The sequence below is a fragment of the Paramormyrops kingsleyae genome, chromosome 8, assembly GCF_048594095.1.
Source record: "Paramormyrops kingsleyae isolate MSU_618 chromosome 8, PKINGS_0.4, whole genome shotgun sequence".
Classification (NCBI taxonomy): Eukaryota; Metazoa; Chordata; class Actinopteri; order Osteoglossiformes; family Mormyridae; genus Paramormyrops; species Paramormyrops kingsleyae.
This window is the reverse complement of record NC_132804.1, coordinates 29,001,902-29,021,887: the sequence shown is the minus strand read 5'-3', so window position 1 is coordinate 29,021,887 and position 19,986 is coordinate 29,001,902. Positions and strand designations below refer to the sequence as shown.

Below are 19,986 nucleotides of genomic sequence, written 5' to 3'. Positions count from 1 at the left end.
CAGGGGTCCAGAGCCTATCCTGGAAGGTATGGGCACAAGGCAGGGAATAACCCAGGATGGGGAGCCAGCCCCACCCTGGGTTAATATAATTATTTATTCTGATCCATTTTCTATTTATCTGAGTATATGTTTTATCCAAAGTGATTTATGTATCCTGTATTTGGTTCAGCAAGATGATACAAAAAGATGTTTGTTTTGAAGAAGTAGTTAAATGCCTTCCTCAATGGTACAACAGCAGAGGTCCTCCCAAGGTTTGCAACTTGGCATAATTTTAGTTCCCTCAATCACAAAATTACCTGCTGCCCTTAAAGAACATAATAATCAGAGCACTTCATGCAAGCCCCGAAGAGTAGCTTAGACAGACCTTTTCTGTAATGACTGAGCACATTATTTGCTCTGCGGATGAGAGGTGAATTGACTTGCTATGAAATAAAGGGATTACGTGTTACCTAGTTGATGGTGCGTGACTGGCTGCCATTGAAGCATAATCAAGGTGAGTCACTTTTTGAAAGGATTGGCTACTGTACACAAAGTCAGGGTCTGCAGGCCCTTGGTTAGCAGACATATGTGATGTGTGGCGAACATGAGATGATGGTACATAACCTGCAAAAGGTCAGATGTGCAAACCAGCCCAGTGAAGAACAGAGATTCTGCATATGTGACAAGGCGGATTGTTGTGTCTGGGGACCCATTCAAAAAAATTGCACCTCTCGCAGATGTTTCAAAAACTAGCAGAACATGCTGCTTCAGAATCTCCTAAATAAGGATCGTGTTTATTTAAAATGTTGTGTAGTGACTGTTTGCGGTCAACAGGGGGCCCCCAAAACCTGGGGCCCCACACAAATGCATGGTTTGAGTGGTGGTAATTACCACAGTTGAATATGTATGTATGGATGCAGCCCGAAGTTCAATGAAATGCTTCTTCATCCCATCCACATATTTTTACAGTGGATGTGAAGACTTATTCTAAAAGCACGCAGAGCTGTGCGTACTGCAGCCGATCACAAGAGAAGATCATTTCTGCAGGGCCTTGAAAGAAGACCATTGGAGATAGGGTAATAAAGAGGGCGTCTTGCTTTACCCCTCTGGCCCATCAACACAACAACCTCTTTGTCCGCCTGAATACAGCCTTTTCTTTGCCCCATCCTACACTACACCATTAGGGCCTTTTTGAATATTTATTTTGAAATGGTGATGCTTTTAAAATAGAGCGATGTTGCATTTGTGAATACTGTAAAGAACTGTGTGGTCATAGTAAGGTAACTTTTCATTAAAATACAAAAAGGAGATCTTTTCTTATAAGTTAATTTGGTGGTGCTGTGTTGGCTGGAGCGGGGGGGAGGGGGGGGGGTTGAGAGTTTAGGATTTATGAACCCTTATATGATTAAAATACTTAATGTGATGAATTGTGGACTCATTCTGGATTATTCCCTGCCTTGCATCTGTAGCTTCTGGGATAGGCTCCAGACCCTCGTAACGCTGAATAGGACAAGCGGGAACAGAAAATGGACGGTTGGATGGTCGAAATACAGTTGAATGAGAATAGCAAACACTCTGGCGCCCTCTGTCGGTTGGTTAATCAAATTCGTTCATTTGAACGGGAACAGAATCGACGATGCAGGAGAAAGTATTATTAACTATAAATCTGTGGGCTTAGATGGAAATGTTGCAAGAAAATAGGCCTTTAATATTATATTTAAGTTAAATTACAGAAATACAAACGTATACTTGGTTTGGTAGTGATTGTTAAAAGTCCTTGAGCCTTGTTTTTTGCTTACGGCACGTTAGTCATTTTCATACACGCGCCACATTCGACTTAATCGTATGTCGCTAAATTATTCTTATAAATTGATCATCCGTCGTTAATTTTTAAAAATCATCTCGGCGACTATAACGTGACAGAAATTTAACCGGCCGATCACACTGACTGTGACGCTGTCCCTGGAGTCCCGGGAATGGGAAATATTTAGTTACCACATCGCAAATTTCCTTTCAACGCCATGCTCACTTGAGGTTATGTGATACTGCAAAAAACTTCCCAGGACGCCAGAGTTAATGGTGGTCCCATGGCACAGGGCAATACATCTTGTTGTTGCACAGTTCATTTCCCTGGGGAACATTTTATAAACGTACAGAAAGTGTTTTGTTTCTGCTGTGGAAATATTATAAAAAGGTTAATGTTTCTAAATGAATGTTAGCTTAGAGCACTTAATACATATTTAATGTAATACCTTTGTCCATGCAGCTAAAATGATATATTGACAAAATTCATCTGTAGTATATCTCGTGTTTCAATCTTATTCTGTGGGTTTTCAACTATAACAGATGGCAGCTTTTGTCGACAAACAAAAAGGACAGTTGCGACATTTATTGATTTATATAATTATTGAACTACCTAATCCCTAGGGATGACTGTATTGTTCTCTTGTCTGCAACAACGGTAATTTGTATCAATTTTCAAAGCTGTGTAACAGCTTCAGTCATCAGAGAAGCCGAGTATTACAAAAATAGACTTTCTCTGTATAGGATCGGTATACATAGTATATAGCGAGGAATTAACATATAATTAAATAAATGTACAAAATCCAAATGCTTAAGTAATTATATGAAGTTCATAAACACCCCTAACTTGCCACTAAAATAATATAAACACAAAATTTATTAAATTATGTGTACCTTTCAGTAATAGGTTTGCAGTATAAAAGGTCACAATGAACCGCTAGACGTCGCTGTTGAAATTGCAAGAAATAGTAATATATACATTATTTTAATTTTTATACATCAGTGGATCTAAACAATATTTGTTAACTAACTGAAATGAAAATATAATTTATGTAACAATAAAAAAACATTTATGTTGAGAAAATGCATCTGAAAATGGAACAAAACAACACAGAATTCCTGGAAATCTTTGAATTGTTTCAGGATTACATTATAGTCAGACCGAGTAACAAACGAGGGTATTATTCCACCACTGGACGTAATGAATGTTATGCACATTCCAATGAGTTGAATTGCTACAGAAACCAGAAACGTGGACATGAAACGGTTCCACAATATTTACATTTTAGCATATGATTTTTGTTTAAGGATCTTATTAGTGTGAGTTATCCTACGGAAACCTGAACCCATCTGGTTTAAAGTATCACAGCTTGCATTACTCCTGAAATTCTTAGCTATAAGTTTTTCGTATCTGAAGACTTATTCTACAAATTTATTCTTGTGCTGGAGAAGCGCGTGCGTAGTAATAAAATCCACCCTGGCAGAAAATGTTGCGGAACACAAATTTGCGTTTGGAAGTTGGATTTTCATGCACACTTTACACTTGTATATTAAACCTAGCCTACTCTTACTTCTTACTGTTATTTTAAATTGTTTAAATAATATATAAAAAGATAATAGAAATGTATGCAGTGATGTCAATATATAAAATAATTGTTTCCTGACCTCATGTCGACACTAATTTTGTTCCATTTTCTTTTTAACAGTTTTAATATCTTAATTGTAACCAGTAAAGGCTCATGTAATTGACTCAAGTGTGGCACAGTTTTAAGCATATGGTTTGCTACCTATTCACTGAGTTTTCTGTTACAGCGAACTCGTCTTCACTTACGAGCCTTACCATGCACGGTATAATAGCAAGTGCACACTATCCTTCCTGCTCCCTTATCGCCCCAATAAAGCGCACGAGTCGGGTTGGGGGCGGGGGGCGTGATCACTGATGGAGAATCGCTCTCCGTGGTCCTGAATTTATGGCTAGATATCTGATACCAGGCGATCGGAGACTAAGCTGGCGACTGAGGTGGGGGCAACGCCAAGGCATTGAACAGGGAACACTGGACAGGCCACGGACAAAACTAATAGCAGCGACTCCTCGTTAATGATAAATGAAAATGTGAAGTGTGGAGCAGGACTTAACCACGTCTCTAAGTAAACATACAGAAGACACAACTGTAAGTACAAGAGCTATGAATGGGGTTATATACATAGCCTAACACAGGTGGAATCGAGCATCTAACATTACTCTGAGGTGCAATATCTGCTAACAGTGTGGGATCGGTGAGCTTCAGGTGGTGTGGAGCTCCTCACTCCGTGATCCCGGCATTACACTGGGACTAGGACTGTGTGGCATCTCGCTGTTGGTATAGTGCGATCTCTCCTCAAGATGGGGGAAATGCTACCAGCCCAAGAGGCGGCCAAAATATACCACACCAATTACGTGAGGAACGCCAGAGCCATTGGTGTGCTGTGGGCGATCTTCACCATCTGCTTCGCCATCATAACGGTGGTAGTGTTCATTCAGCCGTACTGGATCGGGGACAGCGTGAATACCCCCCAGGCGGGATACTTCGGCCTCTTCCACTATTGCATCGGCAACGCGCTGACCTCCGAGCTGACTTGCAAGGGCAGCGCCCTGGACTTCGGCTCCATCCCCTCGGGGGCCTTCAAGACCGCCATGTTCTTCGTGGGCATCTCCGTGCTGTTAGTGGTGGGCAGCATGGTGTGCTTCAGCCTCTTCTTCTTCTGCAACGCCGGTAGCGTCTACAAGATCTGCGCTTGGATGCAGCTCGCCTCATGTAAGTAACTTTCCGCTAGGAAATACCACGGGAGCGCGTGCACCGTGGACAGCTTCTTTAAAGACTGAGTTTCTAAAACAGGCTCCAATGTAGCAAAACCTGTGTTAGCCTGAAGCTATGATCATTTAAGGTGTGTACTAAAATGCAGTGAAAACAAATAAAATGCTGGAAATGTTGAATCAGCTTAAAATATTTGAACTAATCGATCGCACAAAATAGTTGAAGTTGTTCAATATAAATGTTTTTTTTTTTCAATTTAACCTTTAAAAAATAGATTCGACCATAAACATAAATAAAAAAAGTTGTTTAAATGAACAAACTATTAAATTTCAACTATTGGAATGAGAAGAAACAGATTAATCGAACAGCTGTTTTGTTGTTTCAGTAGGCCTATACGTAGGGAGGCTTAAATGTAATTATCTTATTTCAGAAGATAACTAACATAAAACACCCTGGCACCAACTTGAAATCTCAGAAAGCAACAAGCGACGTTAAGGCGCTTAGTTTAAAATGCAGTTATTTACATTTTGAAGTCACATGTAGCCAATTCCACTGATACTAATGACTGAAATTATATTAAATTAATAAAACGCACTCAGCACGTGGCTCTTTTTTATGTGAAATATACACATGATGATCAATTTCACATTTTACATCCTGCATTTTATACTTCGACATACAATCGTGTTTGTCGATTTCTCTGCATTAAAACATATGTATCCGGTCAGACGTTACAAGAGGCCAAGGAATTTATAAAGGTTGACAATAAGCAAGAGGTACCGAGTTCAACGTGTAGCACCTTCTCTTTTAATCACACTGATACTCTTGGCTTGCAAGAAAACATTTTCTTTTCACCATGACAACCAGTTCATAAATATTCACAGACTGCACCGGCGAAAAGTTCGCTAGAATTATATAGGCCTAATGACAATCAAGCTCTTTGCATAAATCATCCCATCAGCTTTATACAACGACATTGGTTTGCGAATGCGCTGTACCTATGGCCCCGAGTCCTCTTATGTGCAAAACAACAAAAAACTGCTATAACACGTATTTCAAAGCAATTATATATAATGGAAGTGTATTTATTATACAAATAATAGTAATCCCATAAGTACAATAAAAATTTAGATTTTTTTTTTAAATGAATATTACAAAAATAATTATATACTCCAAATGCATTTAAAGCAAACTGCAACTGTAACGAAACAAGTCGAGCATTACATTAACAACAGACTGGTTCTGGGCTCAAATCCCAGACAACACATGTAAATGTGACCCTTCCGTTTACTTTAAGTTGCATTGGATAAACGCGTGAGCTAAACGTATGTTTCATGCAACTAAATTACAGACTTCAATATATATATATTGCCATGTATTTTCAATTTCCAGAACGAAAATAATTATGTTTATAGATTAATTATAGGAACGTTAAGAGGCAGAATCAGGGTAGCACGTAAATAAGTTGCGAACGTGCAGCAAATAATTTTTACATTATTATTTCATATGAATTGTTATATGAATAGTGACAACTTTCAACACAACCCTCGTCCACATGATTAATTGATCATTTTGCTGTTTTAATACTGCTACAAAAGATGCAGCTGTGTCTATGATCACGTAGTTATACTCTATTGATGTGTTAAGGCGGTCAAAAACAGAACTGAAAAATCAAAGCTGGTTTGGTTTCTTGTTGAAAAACGTTGATGGCAGTCGTATTATCAGCAGGGCGTATATACCAATCAGTTGGAGCTCCTTAAGCAGTGCAACTCAGGAAACTTTGAGCTGCAGAGAGCTTCAGATGTAAGACTGAAAAAATCTCTGAGTGCTAATACACCTTCAGAGGAAAGATGCCGAAATCTCTCTGTTCACCTTGGAATCATCACATGTTGAGGGTGTGAAACACCGTACATTTTATTTTACAAACGATACGGATCATACGGTAATGTGCAATATACGCCACCAAAGCTAAGCCATAATCATAGACCCAGATAATTCTGAAGCGGTGCTTTTCCTTTAGGATATTCCCTGGATTCCATACTGACATTTGTTACACACACTCCTCTGTTGAGTAATTGTAGTAATTCCTACAAAGTTAAGTATTTCTAAACCATACGGAATATATTTGATTATAAAGCATGCACTAGTTACAATGAAGTAAAAGACTTAGCAAAAGCAGCATTCATAAACACCTATAAAGCGCAAGTGAAAGCTGTACTGGCTGAGCTCAGTCACGACTTGGGGGGGGGGGGCAATCAAACAACATGCAAATATGATATTTGTCCTGAAGCTGTTCCTTCACCTTATTACAGACACGCATAAACCAAACTACATTTCTTCCTTTACTAGATTTTCATTTTTTTTTTACCGATAATCCACAGATGTTCTTCTACCTAACTATGGAATAAAAACTTATATCCCTTCCAATGACTACAGACCTACAGTCATGCTATAATAAAACATTTGCAAAGCTTATGGTAGGTGAACTGTACTTTGAATTTCCATAAGCCATATCAGTGTTCCTATAAACAGTCACAGACTCTGCACACTGACAATAGGACAAAGCTCCAGTCCGTATAAATGACCTTATCAAGCTATTTAAGATAATGGGGGGCAGTTTGGTTTCATTGACTCTCTGTTACCTATAGGTCCTGGAGTTGTGATCAGTCACCATGGCAATGCAAACAATAATCCAACCTTACCTATTTCTTTGCAGCATCGTTTGTTTTCCTCATCGTAAATTATTCCAATATGATACAATAGTATTAGTGAAACCTTAAACGAAACCTTAAATTAAAGGATCTGTTTAATTCCAAGTGCTTTAATATTACAGAATATATTACTTTCAAAGTCTGCACATACTATGCTCACAGAAAGTCTTGGGACACTTTGCTTAACTGTAATGTTGCAGATTCACTTGTTATCAAAAAAAAGTCTTTCACACAGACATCATCTTTTTATTAAGTGACTTTCACTTCAGTTATTGCCATTTGTTAATTGCAATTGCAGTCATTGACTCCCAAAGGGAGACTAAACACAAATGTTTGGTGCTTTATGTTATTCCAACGGTGTTACTAATTAAAATGGACCCAATGATGCTTGCCAATTAACTTTTTAAAGTCAGAACAACTCTATAGGAACTGCAATCTGGGTTTCAATTTATTAGTACTTGAAATGAATGTTTTACTATACTTTAAATCTTCCAGTTATTTCTAATGGGATATATTTTTTTTTGCAAACAAATGAATGAAGTAATGATTTTTGTTATAAAACCAATGCATTTGCAATACTTTTACTACATTAAGCATGTCCCAAGACTAATCTGTGAGCATTCTATGCTCTGCACCTGGAACGAGTGGCTTCTCAACCTCATAAGTCACACCCAGTGCTAGAGGCTCATACAACTTCTGAACTGGCAGCCCAAAACGCATTTAGAACTTTTCAGGGAAAAAAGTTCTAACAATTCTTGCATCATTAGCATCTTGTTCCAGTGCTGTCTTCTCTGAAAATTCTCATCACTGGAATTCATATATGTTCACCTCACAGGAAAATGTCACAATACCTGCTGGTGATGCTTGACTAACACAAGCCTTCCAAAGTTCGCAGTTAATTAGTATGAAAAACCGTGACTCGAGTTTCATGCCTGCATATCTACACTTGCTTGTCAGTGACTTATCTCTTGTAAATAAACGTCTTGCCTTCGCTTGAAATCTATCTCTGGCTTATCTCTCTCATCACTTTCCTGACTTGACAGGAGGTGCCTTCCCAGTTCAGGGTGTGCACATTTCAATAACGACGGTGGCAGCTGCAGACTGGCCACAGACACCCTTCTGGAGAAAGTTCTCTGAAACCTGATCAAGGGGATTGAGTAGCTCCAAAGGCAGTCACCTAGCAACTCCCGACCTTAAACCAGCAGAGTTTTAGCCTGCTGAGACCTCGTGCCGTTATTCACCTGCAGAACGGTGTTCCCCTTTTCTCCATGCCGTGGGTGGACTGCTAGATGCTACTGCATCTTGTTTTCACTTTTAAGAATGTTTTAAACATCTATTATTGTTGGAGGCAATCAATTTGGAGAGTTAAAGTAAATCCACAGCAAGAAAAATCCATGTTAAATTACTCAAAATTTTGAGAACAGTGACAATATGACCTACATTATGCAAGAAACATGCATTTATCAATCATCTATCCATCTTTCTTAACCACTTACTCAGTACAGGGTTGCAGTGAGCCTCCAGTTTATCCCAGAAAATACAAGATAGGGGACATGCCAAGTATACCAGTGAAAATTAAACTACACATTTTTTTAAGGGGAAGTATTGTGGCCTCATGCAGTTTTCTGGAAATAGGTAGGCTTTGTGATATGCATGGAGTTTGAATGTTCTTCCTGATTTTGCTAGAATTTTCTCCAGGCACTCTGCTTTCCTTAGATTAGATTAGATTAGATTAGATTAGATTAGATTAGATTAGATTAGATTAGATTAGATTAGACTTTATTAATCCCACAATGGGGAAATTCTTTGAGAAAACAGCAGCAATAATGAAAAAAGACAGTACAAAAAAAGGACAGGATCCATAGGATCAGCAAAAAAATAACAATACAGATAATAAAAACAATAGAAAACAATTTCTAAAACTGTAAAAATATATAAGTAAAAATGTAAGAAAAAAAGAAACATATACACAATGCTAGGTATATGGATAACAGCTGCTGAAATAAATAAATAAATATATATATATAATAAATATACATACATACATATATATACACACACACACATATACATATATATACACACATATGTACATATACAGGGATTATTTCCTGCTGCAATTCACAGGCATGTGGTTTTGGTGAATTGATGGCATTGGTGTGTCTAAATTGCCCAGTGGGCCAATGCCCAGTGGATCCAGTCCAGGAAATACCTTGTAAGACATGAGCTGGGCTCAAGGTTCAGCACTGCTGCACTGGATGCATGGTCATGGAGCATGACGATTTGTCAAAGACATGCAATCATATTAAAGTTCTGGCATGGACAGTGTAAAAAAAATCATTTTGTGAGCAAATCCATGTGCCACCGAGTCTGAGGGATGAAGTAGAACAAACTTTCTCATTCCAGGGGGTAAAACTGGGGGATGTGAGGGTGGATAAGAGGGATAGCAGTTGGGGATCATGATAGATTGGAGTTGGGTCTTAGGGCCACGCAGGCACTGGGCAACCTGTTCCAGGCTGTTTTTGAGTAGAGGGAGAAGGATTTAAGATTAACTCAGGGACTGACTGTGACCTGCTTTAATGCAGCTGAGGAGACTCTGTCCTCCACCGACTTAGACTGAGATTTAACGAATATCAGCACTACGCTTACCATTAATCCCTGAAGTATTACTTGTCTACTACTACGTGAACCTAGATTTAATAGTAATAGTGCAGTTATTTACTTGGCTGTGTCTCTTGTTGTGGTTTTATTTGCATCGTTGTCTTTACATAGGCAGTTCTCAACCAATGCTACTTTCTACTCCGCTCTAGAAACCCGTATGTAAGTCAGATTCCCATACCATTCAACATACCGTATAACAAAAAAGCACGTAAAAAATATAGTAGTATTACACACTAAACAACAAATATTAAATAAATTTAAAGATAGAGTGTAAATTTACTCACAGGTGAAGTTGCCTTTTTGCGTAAACTCTATATATCTTGTTCTCTATATATATATAGTTTGTTTTGCATAATCTGGATTTATGTAAGGCGAGATCTGCCTGTATAGCAATAAACACAATGCGACACAGATCATATTTTATACAGGAAAGGAACAAGGGGTGGTAAACAAGTTACAAAGTTGGGTACCAAAACCGTGTTCCTGGCCACCGTGAGCCAGAACACTGCAAACGTGAGCGCAAAGTGAACAAGGAGCCGAGGCATTGTGTATATTAATGGCAGGATGCAATGCTGGGGAAACGACGGCTGGTTTTTATAGAAGGATCTAACATCAAAGCGGCCTGTGGGGAGTCACCATGGAAACGCACACCACTGTCTTCCAAAATTTACAGCCTGTTTAGAACTGGATATGTTCGGCATGTCAGATGAATAACCTCGAGCTGCTGTATAGATGAAGTGGCTGCTTAGACTTCCTGCTTGAAGATATGGGATTTGACAACACAAAATATGTAATTTTATAAAAGCACAATAACAGAACCATCTTAGAGGTAAAAGATGGTGAGATTTCTAGTTAACAAAAGAAAAATCACTATCATTATCCTTGTGCACATTGAAAATGATGTAACCAATAAAAGTGGCTCTCCAGCTTTCGCAATGCACTCCTGTTTCCTGTCAAAGTACATGCACTCTCTAGAGTTTAGACATCAGTGTATAACTCAGTGAAGATAAAAAAAAAAAAACGGTGTTCCGGCTCTTTCTGAGTCTGCAGTCTCCCATTCCTCCCCTGGGTTTTCACCAGGTGCTGAGGGTAACACCCACAATCCACAGTGTGAGCATGTGACCTTATATCAGGTCAACAACAAGCAGTGAATCCTTGGGAGGCAGAGTACATCATGGACAGGTCTGGTGCATCACAGGGTAATTTACCACTTGTTGGCTCTCCTGAACCACTTCAAAGTGTGAGACACAAACTGGAAAAAATGTGCACATTTCTCCACATTCAGATTCAAAATCCAGGAAGCATGAAGATACCACATAGCAAAGCAGTTCAATGGTACAAGCTGTTATAGAAACTAGCTATGTCTTTGGGGTCAAGAAAATGACATCTCTACAGCTTCATTAAGAGGCAGAGATTGGGTGGTTTGATGCTCCTGCATGGGAACTTTTCTCTCACTGCCCCTTTGGCGAGCAGTTTAGTACCAGACGTCAAGATTCAAGGACAGTTTTTACCCAACAGTGATAAAACGACTCAACAGGCACTGATCGTGCTTTAATAGTGATACTGTCACTGTTACATAATCTACAGCTGCTTCAGTCACTTGCCAACTTATCTCAGTCTGTGCTGCCTACTGTCTAGTTATTGTTATCTGTTCTCCACGTGTCTTTAGTTGAGTATGTGGGTTAGCAGACATGTTGTTCACTTTACTTGGAACACGTGACAGTAAAACATGTTAACCCTGCTTGTAGCTGTTTCCTTAATGATGTAGACATGTGTATTGCCAGGAATATTCCAGAAGTTTAGCTGACATTTGCCAGCTCTTGTCCCCAGCTGTCTGTATGGTCCTGGGCTGCATGATTTACCCCGACGGCTGGGACTCCTCGGAGGTGAAACGCATGTGTGGAAATCGGACAGACAAGTACACGATAGGGAACTGCACGGTGCGCTGGGCCTACATCCTGGCCATCATCAGCATCCTGGATTCCCTCACCCTCTCCTTCCTGGCCTTCGTGCTGGGAAACCGGCAGGACAAGCTGTTGCCTGAAGACTTCCAAGTGGAGGACAAAGGTGAGACCTCCCAATTGGAGATATGAACATGGGTCACACTTGGGTAGAAGTCAACGATTAGTAGAGAGTTCCAGACCATCGTCAATGACCAAAGTAATCACAGCATCACAACTGGTCAGTTTTAATTTCACTATTAGGAAATTAGTATAGATAGGGGTGTACGAGCCAGGGGAGACAACATTTAATTTGGCTTCATTCACCCCCAACAATAAATAGACATTTGCATATCTATTATTAAGACTCTCACCATTGCTTATAAGAAAGCCTTTTCAGAATACAGATGGGTAAGTGACTGAAAGCTGGATGGATGGTCGGACTGACGGACAAATGTTCATATACCTTATGCTGTTCACTGTTTTAGAAAGAATCAGTAAATGCGACCAAGTGTTTATCCTAAAAATAAAGTGCAAAATAAAGAGGAACAAGTTTGCGGAGCAAATCAGTATACAAGCAAAGCTTCGCAGCAAGACTGTTTACTGGCAAGATGCTATATTCTTCACATTTCTTCATGATCTAAAACCTGTGATAACTGCAGAAGAGTCGAGGGCTGCCTGACTTCTCAGAGGTTTATTATTAGTACATTGTAACAATAGTAACATTGATTATTAATCAATCAATGTGGAAGTCCTGCATCAATCTAACTGCCGGGCAAATTTAATCAACTTGTCTAATAGAAAAAATTACCAAACTGTAAAAGAGAGATTCTACAAGTTGAAGAACGAGTAGACGATAATGAAGGGAGCTGAGCAGGGACAGTTTGTTGTTTCTGGGACTCACTCCCTGCTTGATATCTCAAAAACTAAATAACTTGCAAGTACCGTCAGAAGATAGTAGCTAGCTAGCTGGTTAGCAGAACATGCTGGTTCAGCACCTCCTAAATAAGGAACACGTTAATTTAATATTCAATGTAGTGATGGCTAACAAAGGGGCCCAAAACCAACAAGGCCCAAACCTCAGGGGCCCTTTGCAAATGTGTGACTTTGGTGGTGTTGAACTTTGCAGAGTAAATTTCAAGGTCATCCTTAATCAAGGGTGGGGAACCATGTTCCGTGGAGGTCCGATGCGGGCGCAGGTTTTTGGGATGGCCTCTCAATCAGCCAATGAGAGGGTCCCCAAGACAGGGGTTGAGAACCACTGTTTAATTATTGATTGAGAGGTCTTCCCAAAAACCTGCACCAACACCAGCCCTCCATGGAACAGGTTCCATACCCTTCTCCTAAATTATACATCTGTAGGGTCTTTCTTGAGCTAGAGTCATAAACACAAAAATTACTCAACTAAGCTGCCTAACAGTGCACAAAAAACACAGAGAAAAGGGAATTGGCATCTTTAACGGAATCATTCCATCAAAATGGAATAAAAGATGGGCTTCATGTAAACACTAATTATTTGGTGAAAAGACAATGCTTTGATAACTGAAAGGCCATTTGGTCTGAAGTCCGGCAGCATCCAATGTTTAGAGTGCATCATCTTGAGAGCTCTGCCATGTCGCTTCAGGTGAGGCCTGAGAGATCATCTCAGGAGCCATTTGCAGCGCTGGGGATGTCCAACCTACCACTGCATGACTTCTACATGCTACAGAGATCCTTCTGCACTTCACAAGGATGTGGGATATCAGTGGATGAACGTGCACAGCCTTCACCGCACTGGTGACGGAGGGCTCAGCGGGGACTTTTATACCCATTACCCCTGGCCATCTTGATTTCCCAATCAGCCAGCCCTAATTCTTCTGCCTTTCAGGATAAGCTTCTTATGTGCAGGGACTTGCGGCTCGACATACATTCACTTACCAACCCTTGTAAAAATTACTTGCGTTATCAGACCAGGTAAATCGCTTAGATGGATAGTCATGACCTTTGCGGCTGAAGGAAGACGCCTCAGCGGAAGGAAAACACACTTCAGATATGGATTCCACAAAAGATGCACATACAGACTTGTTTTGCCATTTCTGCAGAAACCTGTAATGACAAATGGTCTTTCTTCTGGAAATATGGCACATGGCCACATCAGTGATGACACTGATCTTGCCATCAGATGCCAATATGGAGTAGACTGACATGAGATGGGACACACACATCGATGATGGACTGCAACAGTAGTCTGAAGTTGAAACGTGAAATACTAACAGCAAAGGAAGGCACAACACAAATATAAATTAAGCTAAATATGTGCATTTGGATTGTTGTGTGGGTTAGTACAGAATTCATAGCATAGCTGGCAATTTAAATATAGAGAATAAGCCCATTGAGTGACTCCTACACTGTAAGAATTAACATGTGTTCTCTTCCCACAAAGACTAATGTGCTGCATGTAACAGGCAGTGTCATTTCTCCCTGCAGCCAGCAAAAGAAACTCTTAGACTAACAACTCTCCCTAACAACACTAAGAATACCCCAGGGAAGCTGTGGGTAAATTTTAGTTTCCAGAGACACCTGTACTACAATAGCACCAATAAAATGCCTGTTTTCACTGGTAGAATACTTGATTGGAGATAAAAAAAATCCTGTTTTGAGTCCTGGTGATGCATGAAGAAATTTGATAAACTTAAGCTTGCTAAGGGACAGTGACTAGCTGTATTTGAGTGACAGGTAGGGCGGCATTCAAGATGGACAAAGTCTGCAGAATCAAGTTCCTGAAACGGCTGTGCCGCTGAACGCCTAGGAAATCCCAGATTGCCACAGTTATGTGTCAAGGGACAAAACTGGGAAAAACAGAAAATCCCTTTGGATAAGCCAAAGTAATAAAATAATGATAATAAAAGTAATAAAAACACAGCAGAAGCAGAAAAGCCCCCAAAAGCAGGATCGATGAATAATGACCCAGCTAGACATAAGCAGACGGCCTTGGGCCTAGCAGTAAATTCCATTGCATAAGCGAGGCTGTTTTTCTATGGATATGAGCAAACTCTGGAAACTTGCGGAAGCTTAAGAGCAGACAGAACCAGACAGCATTCGACCCTGAAAAATAAGAAAGAGGCAGAGACACCAGACAGATTTCATTCTTCAAATCTTTAATGTTCTTTAGTATCGACAGAAAAGTATATCCTCTATAAATTCTGAAACAGTGAACAATCCAAAATGCACCAAGGTAAACAATAAGCGAGAACCGAGGAGGAGAATAAAAAGCTGAAAGGGCACAACCCAAGTCTGAGAGAAGAGGCTCCCCTAGGAGGTGGCGAGGAGAACGTTCCCCACGAGGAACCGCCCGGGCCTCCAGCACAGCAAACAGCGTGGAGCGAATAAAAGTCAGTCAAGCTAAGAACACGAGAAATTCATCTAAAACCAGACACATGCCAAGGCATACTGGAATTCCTTCATTAACTTAACAACCCAACTTCAGCTGGTATTCAGCTGGACCTCAGATAACGTCAGTATTACTTATAACCCGCACAGTAATACAGAGACGGCCAGCTCTTTGGTACGTGTGTATACCAGCTCACACCGAGCTCACACAGAGCCCTCGGCACGTGTCGGCAGCTGACGTGCCTGCGAGAACACGGCAGGAATCTTCACTTAGGATAAAAGTTCAAGCTTAGAGGTCGTAAGCGGAAGGCAGCAAAGAAGGCTGATGGGAGAGCCGGTGACACAGTGAGTGACAGCGGTGCCCAGGACGGGGCTGGGCGTCCCATAGCCGGGGGTCACCAAGCCGTGACACGAGTCCGTTACCTTTAAAAGTGGAGCGACCACCCCAATACTGTATATACCAATAGTTTAAATAACATCTTCAAATAAATCAGGTTCTTCTTGCCTTGACAAACCAGTGAGGTGTTGATAAAATGCAGTAAACTGTCAATGAGAGACTTAGGATGAAGTCAGTTAATGTAATATTTAGTGTTGGAGGAGGGGGATTTAAAGAGAAAAAAACAAAAATTGTGAGTCGACCAAACTAGACTGTGTCCTTACGCCATGCTGGCACCCCTTACACAACATGCCAAAACTGGCCTCAGTGGGTGCAGTGCTGCCCAGTCTACTGCGCACATTAGTATGTAGTTTCCGGATTTGACCACTAGGTGGCGATCCAGGAGTGGCGGAGGCATTCCGCGGCAGTGGCCCTCTTCTCGGGCACCAGGTCCAGCATGGGCAGTAGAAAGTCGACAAAGGCCTGGGCCTCCTGGTGCTGCCACTCGTACTTGTCCACCAAGACGTCGAGGAGGCCCCAGGGTTTCAGTTTGGTGATGTGCCTCAGGTCCCCTTTTGCAGAAAGAGAAGTCATTAGCAGAAGCGACATGAGGTGTGCAGAGGCGTTTGCTCACAGGGGACCTGCATCACCTGGGGCAATACGGCAAGATTCACCCGTCCTTCAGTAACACTGAGAAAACAAATAGCCATCGGGCTGCATGTCAGTTAGCAACTGTAATTCCTGTGATATTCTGGATTTACTGGAAAAAACTATACAATTTGAATATTGATAAAGTACTGCTAATATTGTGTGTTTTTTTGTTGTTGTGTATGTGTGCATGAGAGAAGAGGACAATGCATAATGATTTTACCTTTCTTTGTGAAGATATCTTTGGAATATCTGCCAGCCAAAATTAGCTTGCGAGGAATTTTCCCCAGTAACTCAATGATCAGTGCGATGTGGTCTGCGAACGACGGAGTAAAGAAGACAAACTGATTAAACACAGGCAGTGCAGTGCCTATGGTTTCTATGGTGGTAAACAGTAAACTGGGTAAGAGTTGTCCTTTCAAGACTCCCACCAGCAGGTGGCAGCATCTGAGGACCAAATGATATTGCAGACAAAAAAAAAGAAAGAAGAAAACCATGGAGATGATGACTTCATGATCACATAATGATTTCTGCAGCATCCAGGCTACAGGTGGCAAAGTTTTACAAAAAGAATGAGAGGTTTCAAGCACCTAAAACCTAGCAAAAGTTTTACAAAATGATAAGAATGGATTGTTGATGAATCATCAGTGTGGAATAATAAGATGATGTAATCTCAAAATAGCTCCTCAAATGCAAAAAAAAAAAAAAAACTCTTCAGCATTCAGTTTTACAGAAATGCACTAAATTTATGGTGATTCTCCAAAACTCCCCCATTTGTAATGAGCGTCTATGCAAGGCTGCCACTAGGAGTCAACAGCAGGTCTGAGCAGACGGAGGGAGGCTTTGTGAACAGTACAAACAGTACAAGGAACTCTCTTGGGTGTGAAGGTGACGTCCTAGACTCCACAGCGGAGGACATATGCTGGAGCTACCACTGCAGGAAGACCAATCCTTAATTCTGGGCAAGAGCAACCAAAAACGCAGGTACTGCTGTTGCTATGAAACATTGATGACACCCCCTCTCTCTCTGGAGAGCTGATTAAGGCATGTCATATGACCTGGGAGGCTTTAATATTTAACCAGGCTTCAGTGTTCACACTGGTTCTAGGAACAACAGGCAAGGCACAGGGATTGCAGGTAGCTGGGCGACAGCAACAGGATTCCGGGTCTTATGACAACAAGGGGTGTTAAGGATGCGACCTTATAACCCGAAGCTGGAAACTGCTCCAACCGTATAAATGAGTAAAAACCTGTTGTGCATAAACTTGTTGAGGCAGCTTAAATACCAACTTCATCAGCAGCATTTGTGACGGAGGGATGCGAGAGCCACTACCCTAAAATTACGCAGATGAGCGCACCCCCCCACACTTGCTAGACAATTCCCTGCAGATGAGGAAATGGGAGTGCAGGCCTATTCACACTTAGCCCTGACACCCGACGCTGTGTCTCTCTGACACACATCCCATTGACAAAATGGAATAAAGCCAAAATGTGAACTAGAGAGACTAGCGAGCTCTGAAAAATTTGATGAGCACATTTTAGAGGGATTACGGCCGCAGGTTCTCCATTTAAATGGCTGACATGACTTTAAAGAACCAAGGACTGAACTTTAACAGACACAGGGTATGTAGGGCATGTAAAAGCATGAGAAATATGGACTGCCAGGCTGCAGCAGCAACAACCAACCAAGCAGCCACTCTTGAGGACGGGGGGGTACCCTACCTTCATCTCTGGAATAATCTTCTCCGGAATGTGGCTCGAACAGGTAGTCTCCGGTGGCCAGCTCGAACGCCTGCGGGGACAGCGACACAATGCGGCTTGGCGGCCGACAGCAGCGTCTGACACACACAGACCTCACATTCTCTACGCCGCTGGAGGCCTCATGCCCAGACAGCCGCTCCCACACACTGTTTTCCAGCCCCACGTTGCCACAAAGGTCAGAAGGGTGCCGTGCCTTTCACGCTAAAAGGAAGTGCTCCTGTCTGGGGACGGTGAGCCTCCCTATGCGGCCGTGGGATCTCGGTCTGGTGCCGCCCGAGGACAGACCTGCGCTCCTCAGTAAGGGGTTATTGTTAAATGAACATACTGAAGTTGTGATAGAAACATCCAGGAGGGGGCGCTGTTTTCCCTTTGAGGGCAGGCCATTATAGCTCAAGAGGGGGACACTGAATGGACAGAGGAGCCTCCTGTTTGGTGACATTTACTAAACAGCAGAAGATGAATCTTCTAATCTATTGTGTATTGTCGAATCTATTGTGTAAAATCTATTGTGAATTTGCACGAGTATAAGACACCTTGTGGTGTGCACAACCTACCATGCAAGCTGTGCTCCAGACGTCAGCTGGCGTGCCATAGCCGGCCCCGATCAGGACCTCCAGGGCCCGGTACTGCCTCGTCTGGATGTCATCTGTGAAGTGTTTGTGCTGCAGGGAAAGCCATTGAAATGGTGAGGACAGCAACCGGAATGCTAGCGGCAGAGCAGGTGGTTTTAACAGGATGGCTGTTCAGGTCCCACAAACATCCCTGACCATGTGTATAGTTTGAGTTTCTCATGTAAAATTTCAGATTTTAATATTAAACAATTAAAAACAAAAGCAAGTAATACTGAGCAGCAATAAAGGGCCGGTCAATAAGTTCACGGGCTTAAATCGGGCCATGGCATAACCTTTGGCCAAAAATACACATAGATCTACGCAACATCTCTATTTTTAATTGTAAAACTTTTTCCCTAGTCTAGACACCGGCCTATGAATAAAGCAGCAGCAGGACCAACGTGGCAGCAACCCTGGGGGGCGAAAAGCATGAACGAATGGGGGAGGAAAGCGATGAGTGCGACTCACCACCCAGCAGGCATTGCCGAGGTCAGCAATCTTGACCTTGATCTTCTCTGCATTCAGGGGTTCCAGAGGGTTGATCAGCAGGGCGCCTGCTGCTTGCTTAGCTGTATAATCGCAAGTGACAGGGGATGAAACTGACAGCAGCCAAATTTCATTAAGCCACCAACAACCTCAGCTGAGAAGAGGGTAAAATTAGTTCAATTATGGTATTAAATTAACTGAGCCCTGGGCTAGAAAGAAAACGATACAGACACCAGTCCTCTAGGACAGCTTGCGTTACGCTGTGATGAGCTGTCCAGAGACCAGGAGATTAAGCTGAAAGCATCTAATTCTGATCTTGAGAAGCGTCCGTTAGGGAGTTCAACCAAGTGCAAAAGAAGGAATCCCAGAAATACACACACAACAGATAGCACAAAATAGAACAGCTGCTCTCATTGGAAGAGCAGCACTTGTCTCACCAATGGCAGCCTCCAATCTACAGGTTGGCAACCAATCGAGAACAGCTGCTTACTCAGTAGCCAACAAGTCAACAGGCTGAACCTCTACCCTCCCTCTCATAGCAGAAAAAAGCAAAGCTTGTTTGTAGCTGGGTTCAGGGAGTGAGATGAATACAGGACTAATGGAGCTTTTCCACTGGCATACAGGAGCCGGGCCGTACCTGAGCCCTACCACAGAGACACAGCGTTACAGTGTTTCCAGCTCGCTTTGATTTTCCACTGCAGAAGGGTCGGCTTAATAAAAGTTTGCAGAGTGATAGTCACATAAAACTGAAGAAATGCTTATTTACTGTTCACACAGTGTACATAATAATTTACTATGTGCTAATCGCTGCTAACACATCTGTGAGAATTGCCATCATATGTTAGC

At 41.6% G+C, this 19,986-nt stretch overlaps 2 protein-coding genes across 4 annotated transcripts in view; one reads left to right on the top strand and one right to left on the bottom strand.

Annotated features, from left to right (window-relative positions):
* The first annotated feature begins 3,718 nt into the window (after positions 1 to 3,718).
* LOC111856191 (LHFPL tetraspan subfamily member 5 protein-like) lies at positions 3,719 to 14,528 on the top strand. The gene is made up of 3 exons (XM_023835939.2): positions 3,719 to 4,577; positions 11,780 to 12,016; positions 13,514 to 14,528. The coding sequence occupies exons 1-3, from the start codon at positions 4,166 to 4,168 to the stop codon at positions 13,522 to 13,524; spliced, it is 660 nt and encodes a 219-aa protein (XP_023691707.1). The 5' UTR covers positions 3,719 to 4,165; the 3' UTR covers positions 13,525 to 14,528.
* A 481-nt stretch (positions 14,529 to 15,009) lies between these two features.
* The window catches only part of LOC111856189 (SRSF protein kinase 1-like), a 31,037-nt gene continuing 26,060 nt past the window's right edge, over positions 15,010 to 19,986 (bottom strand). For all 3 annotated transcript variants that reach the window (XM_023835937.2, XM_023835936.2, XM_023835938.2), the window contains 5 exons: positions 19,123 to 19,223; positions 18,598 to 18,705; positions 18,005 to 18,074; positions 16,506 to 16,598; positions 15,010 to 16,206 (listed from right to left, as the gene is read on the bottom strand). In XM_023835937.2, the coding sequence (XP_023691705.2) occupies positions 16,022 to 16,206; positions 16,506 to 16,598; positions 18,005 to 18,074; positions 18,598 to 18,705; positions 19,123 to 19,223 (557 nt within the window). In that variant the 3' untranslated portion in view covers positions 15,010 to 16,021. The remainder of the gene's footprint in view (positions 16,207 to 16,505; positions 16,599 to 18,004; positions 18,075 to 18,597; positions 18,706 to 19,122; positions 19,224 to 19,986) is intronic.

Excerpts from the sequence above, each read along its gene's own strand:
- LOC111856191 (XM_023835939.2), top strand. The coding sequence starts at position 4,166 with ATGGGGGAAATGCTACCAGCCCAAGAGGCGGCCAAAATATACCACACC. Across the intron at positions 4,578-11,779 it reads TTGGATGCAGCTCGCCTCAT|CTGTCTGTATGGTCCTGGGC; the intron begins GTAAGTAACTTT and ends TCTTGTCCCCAG.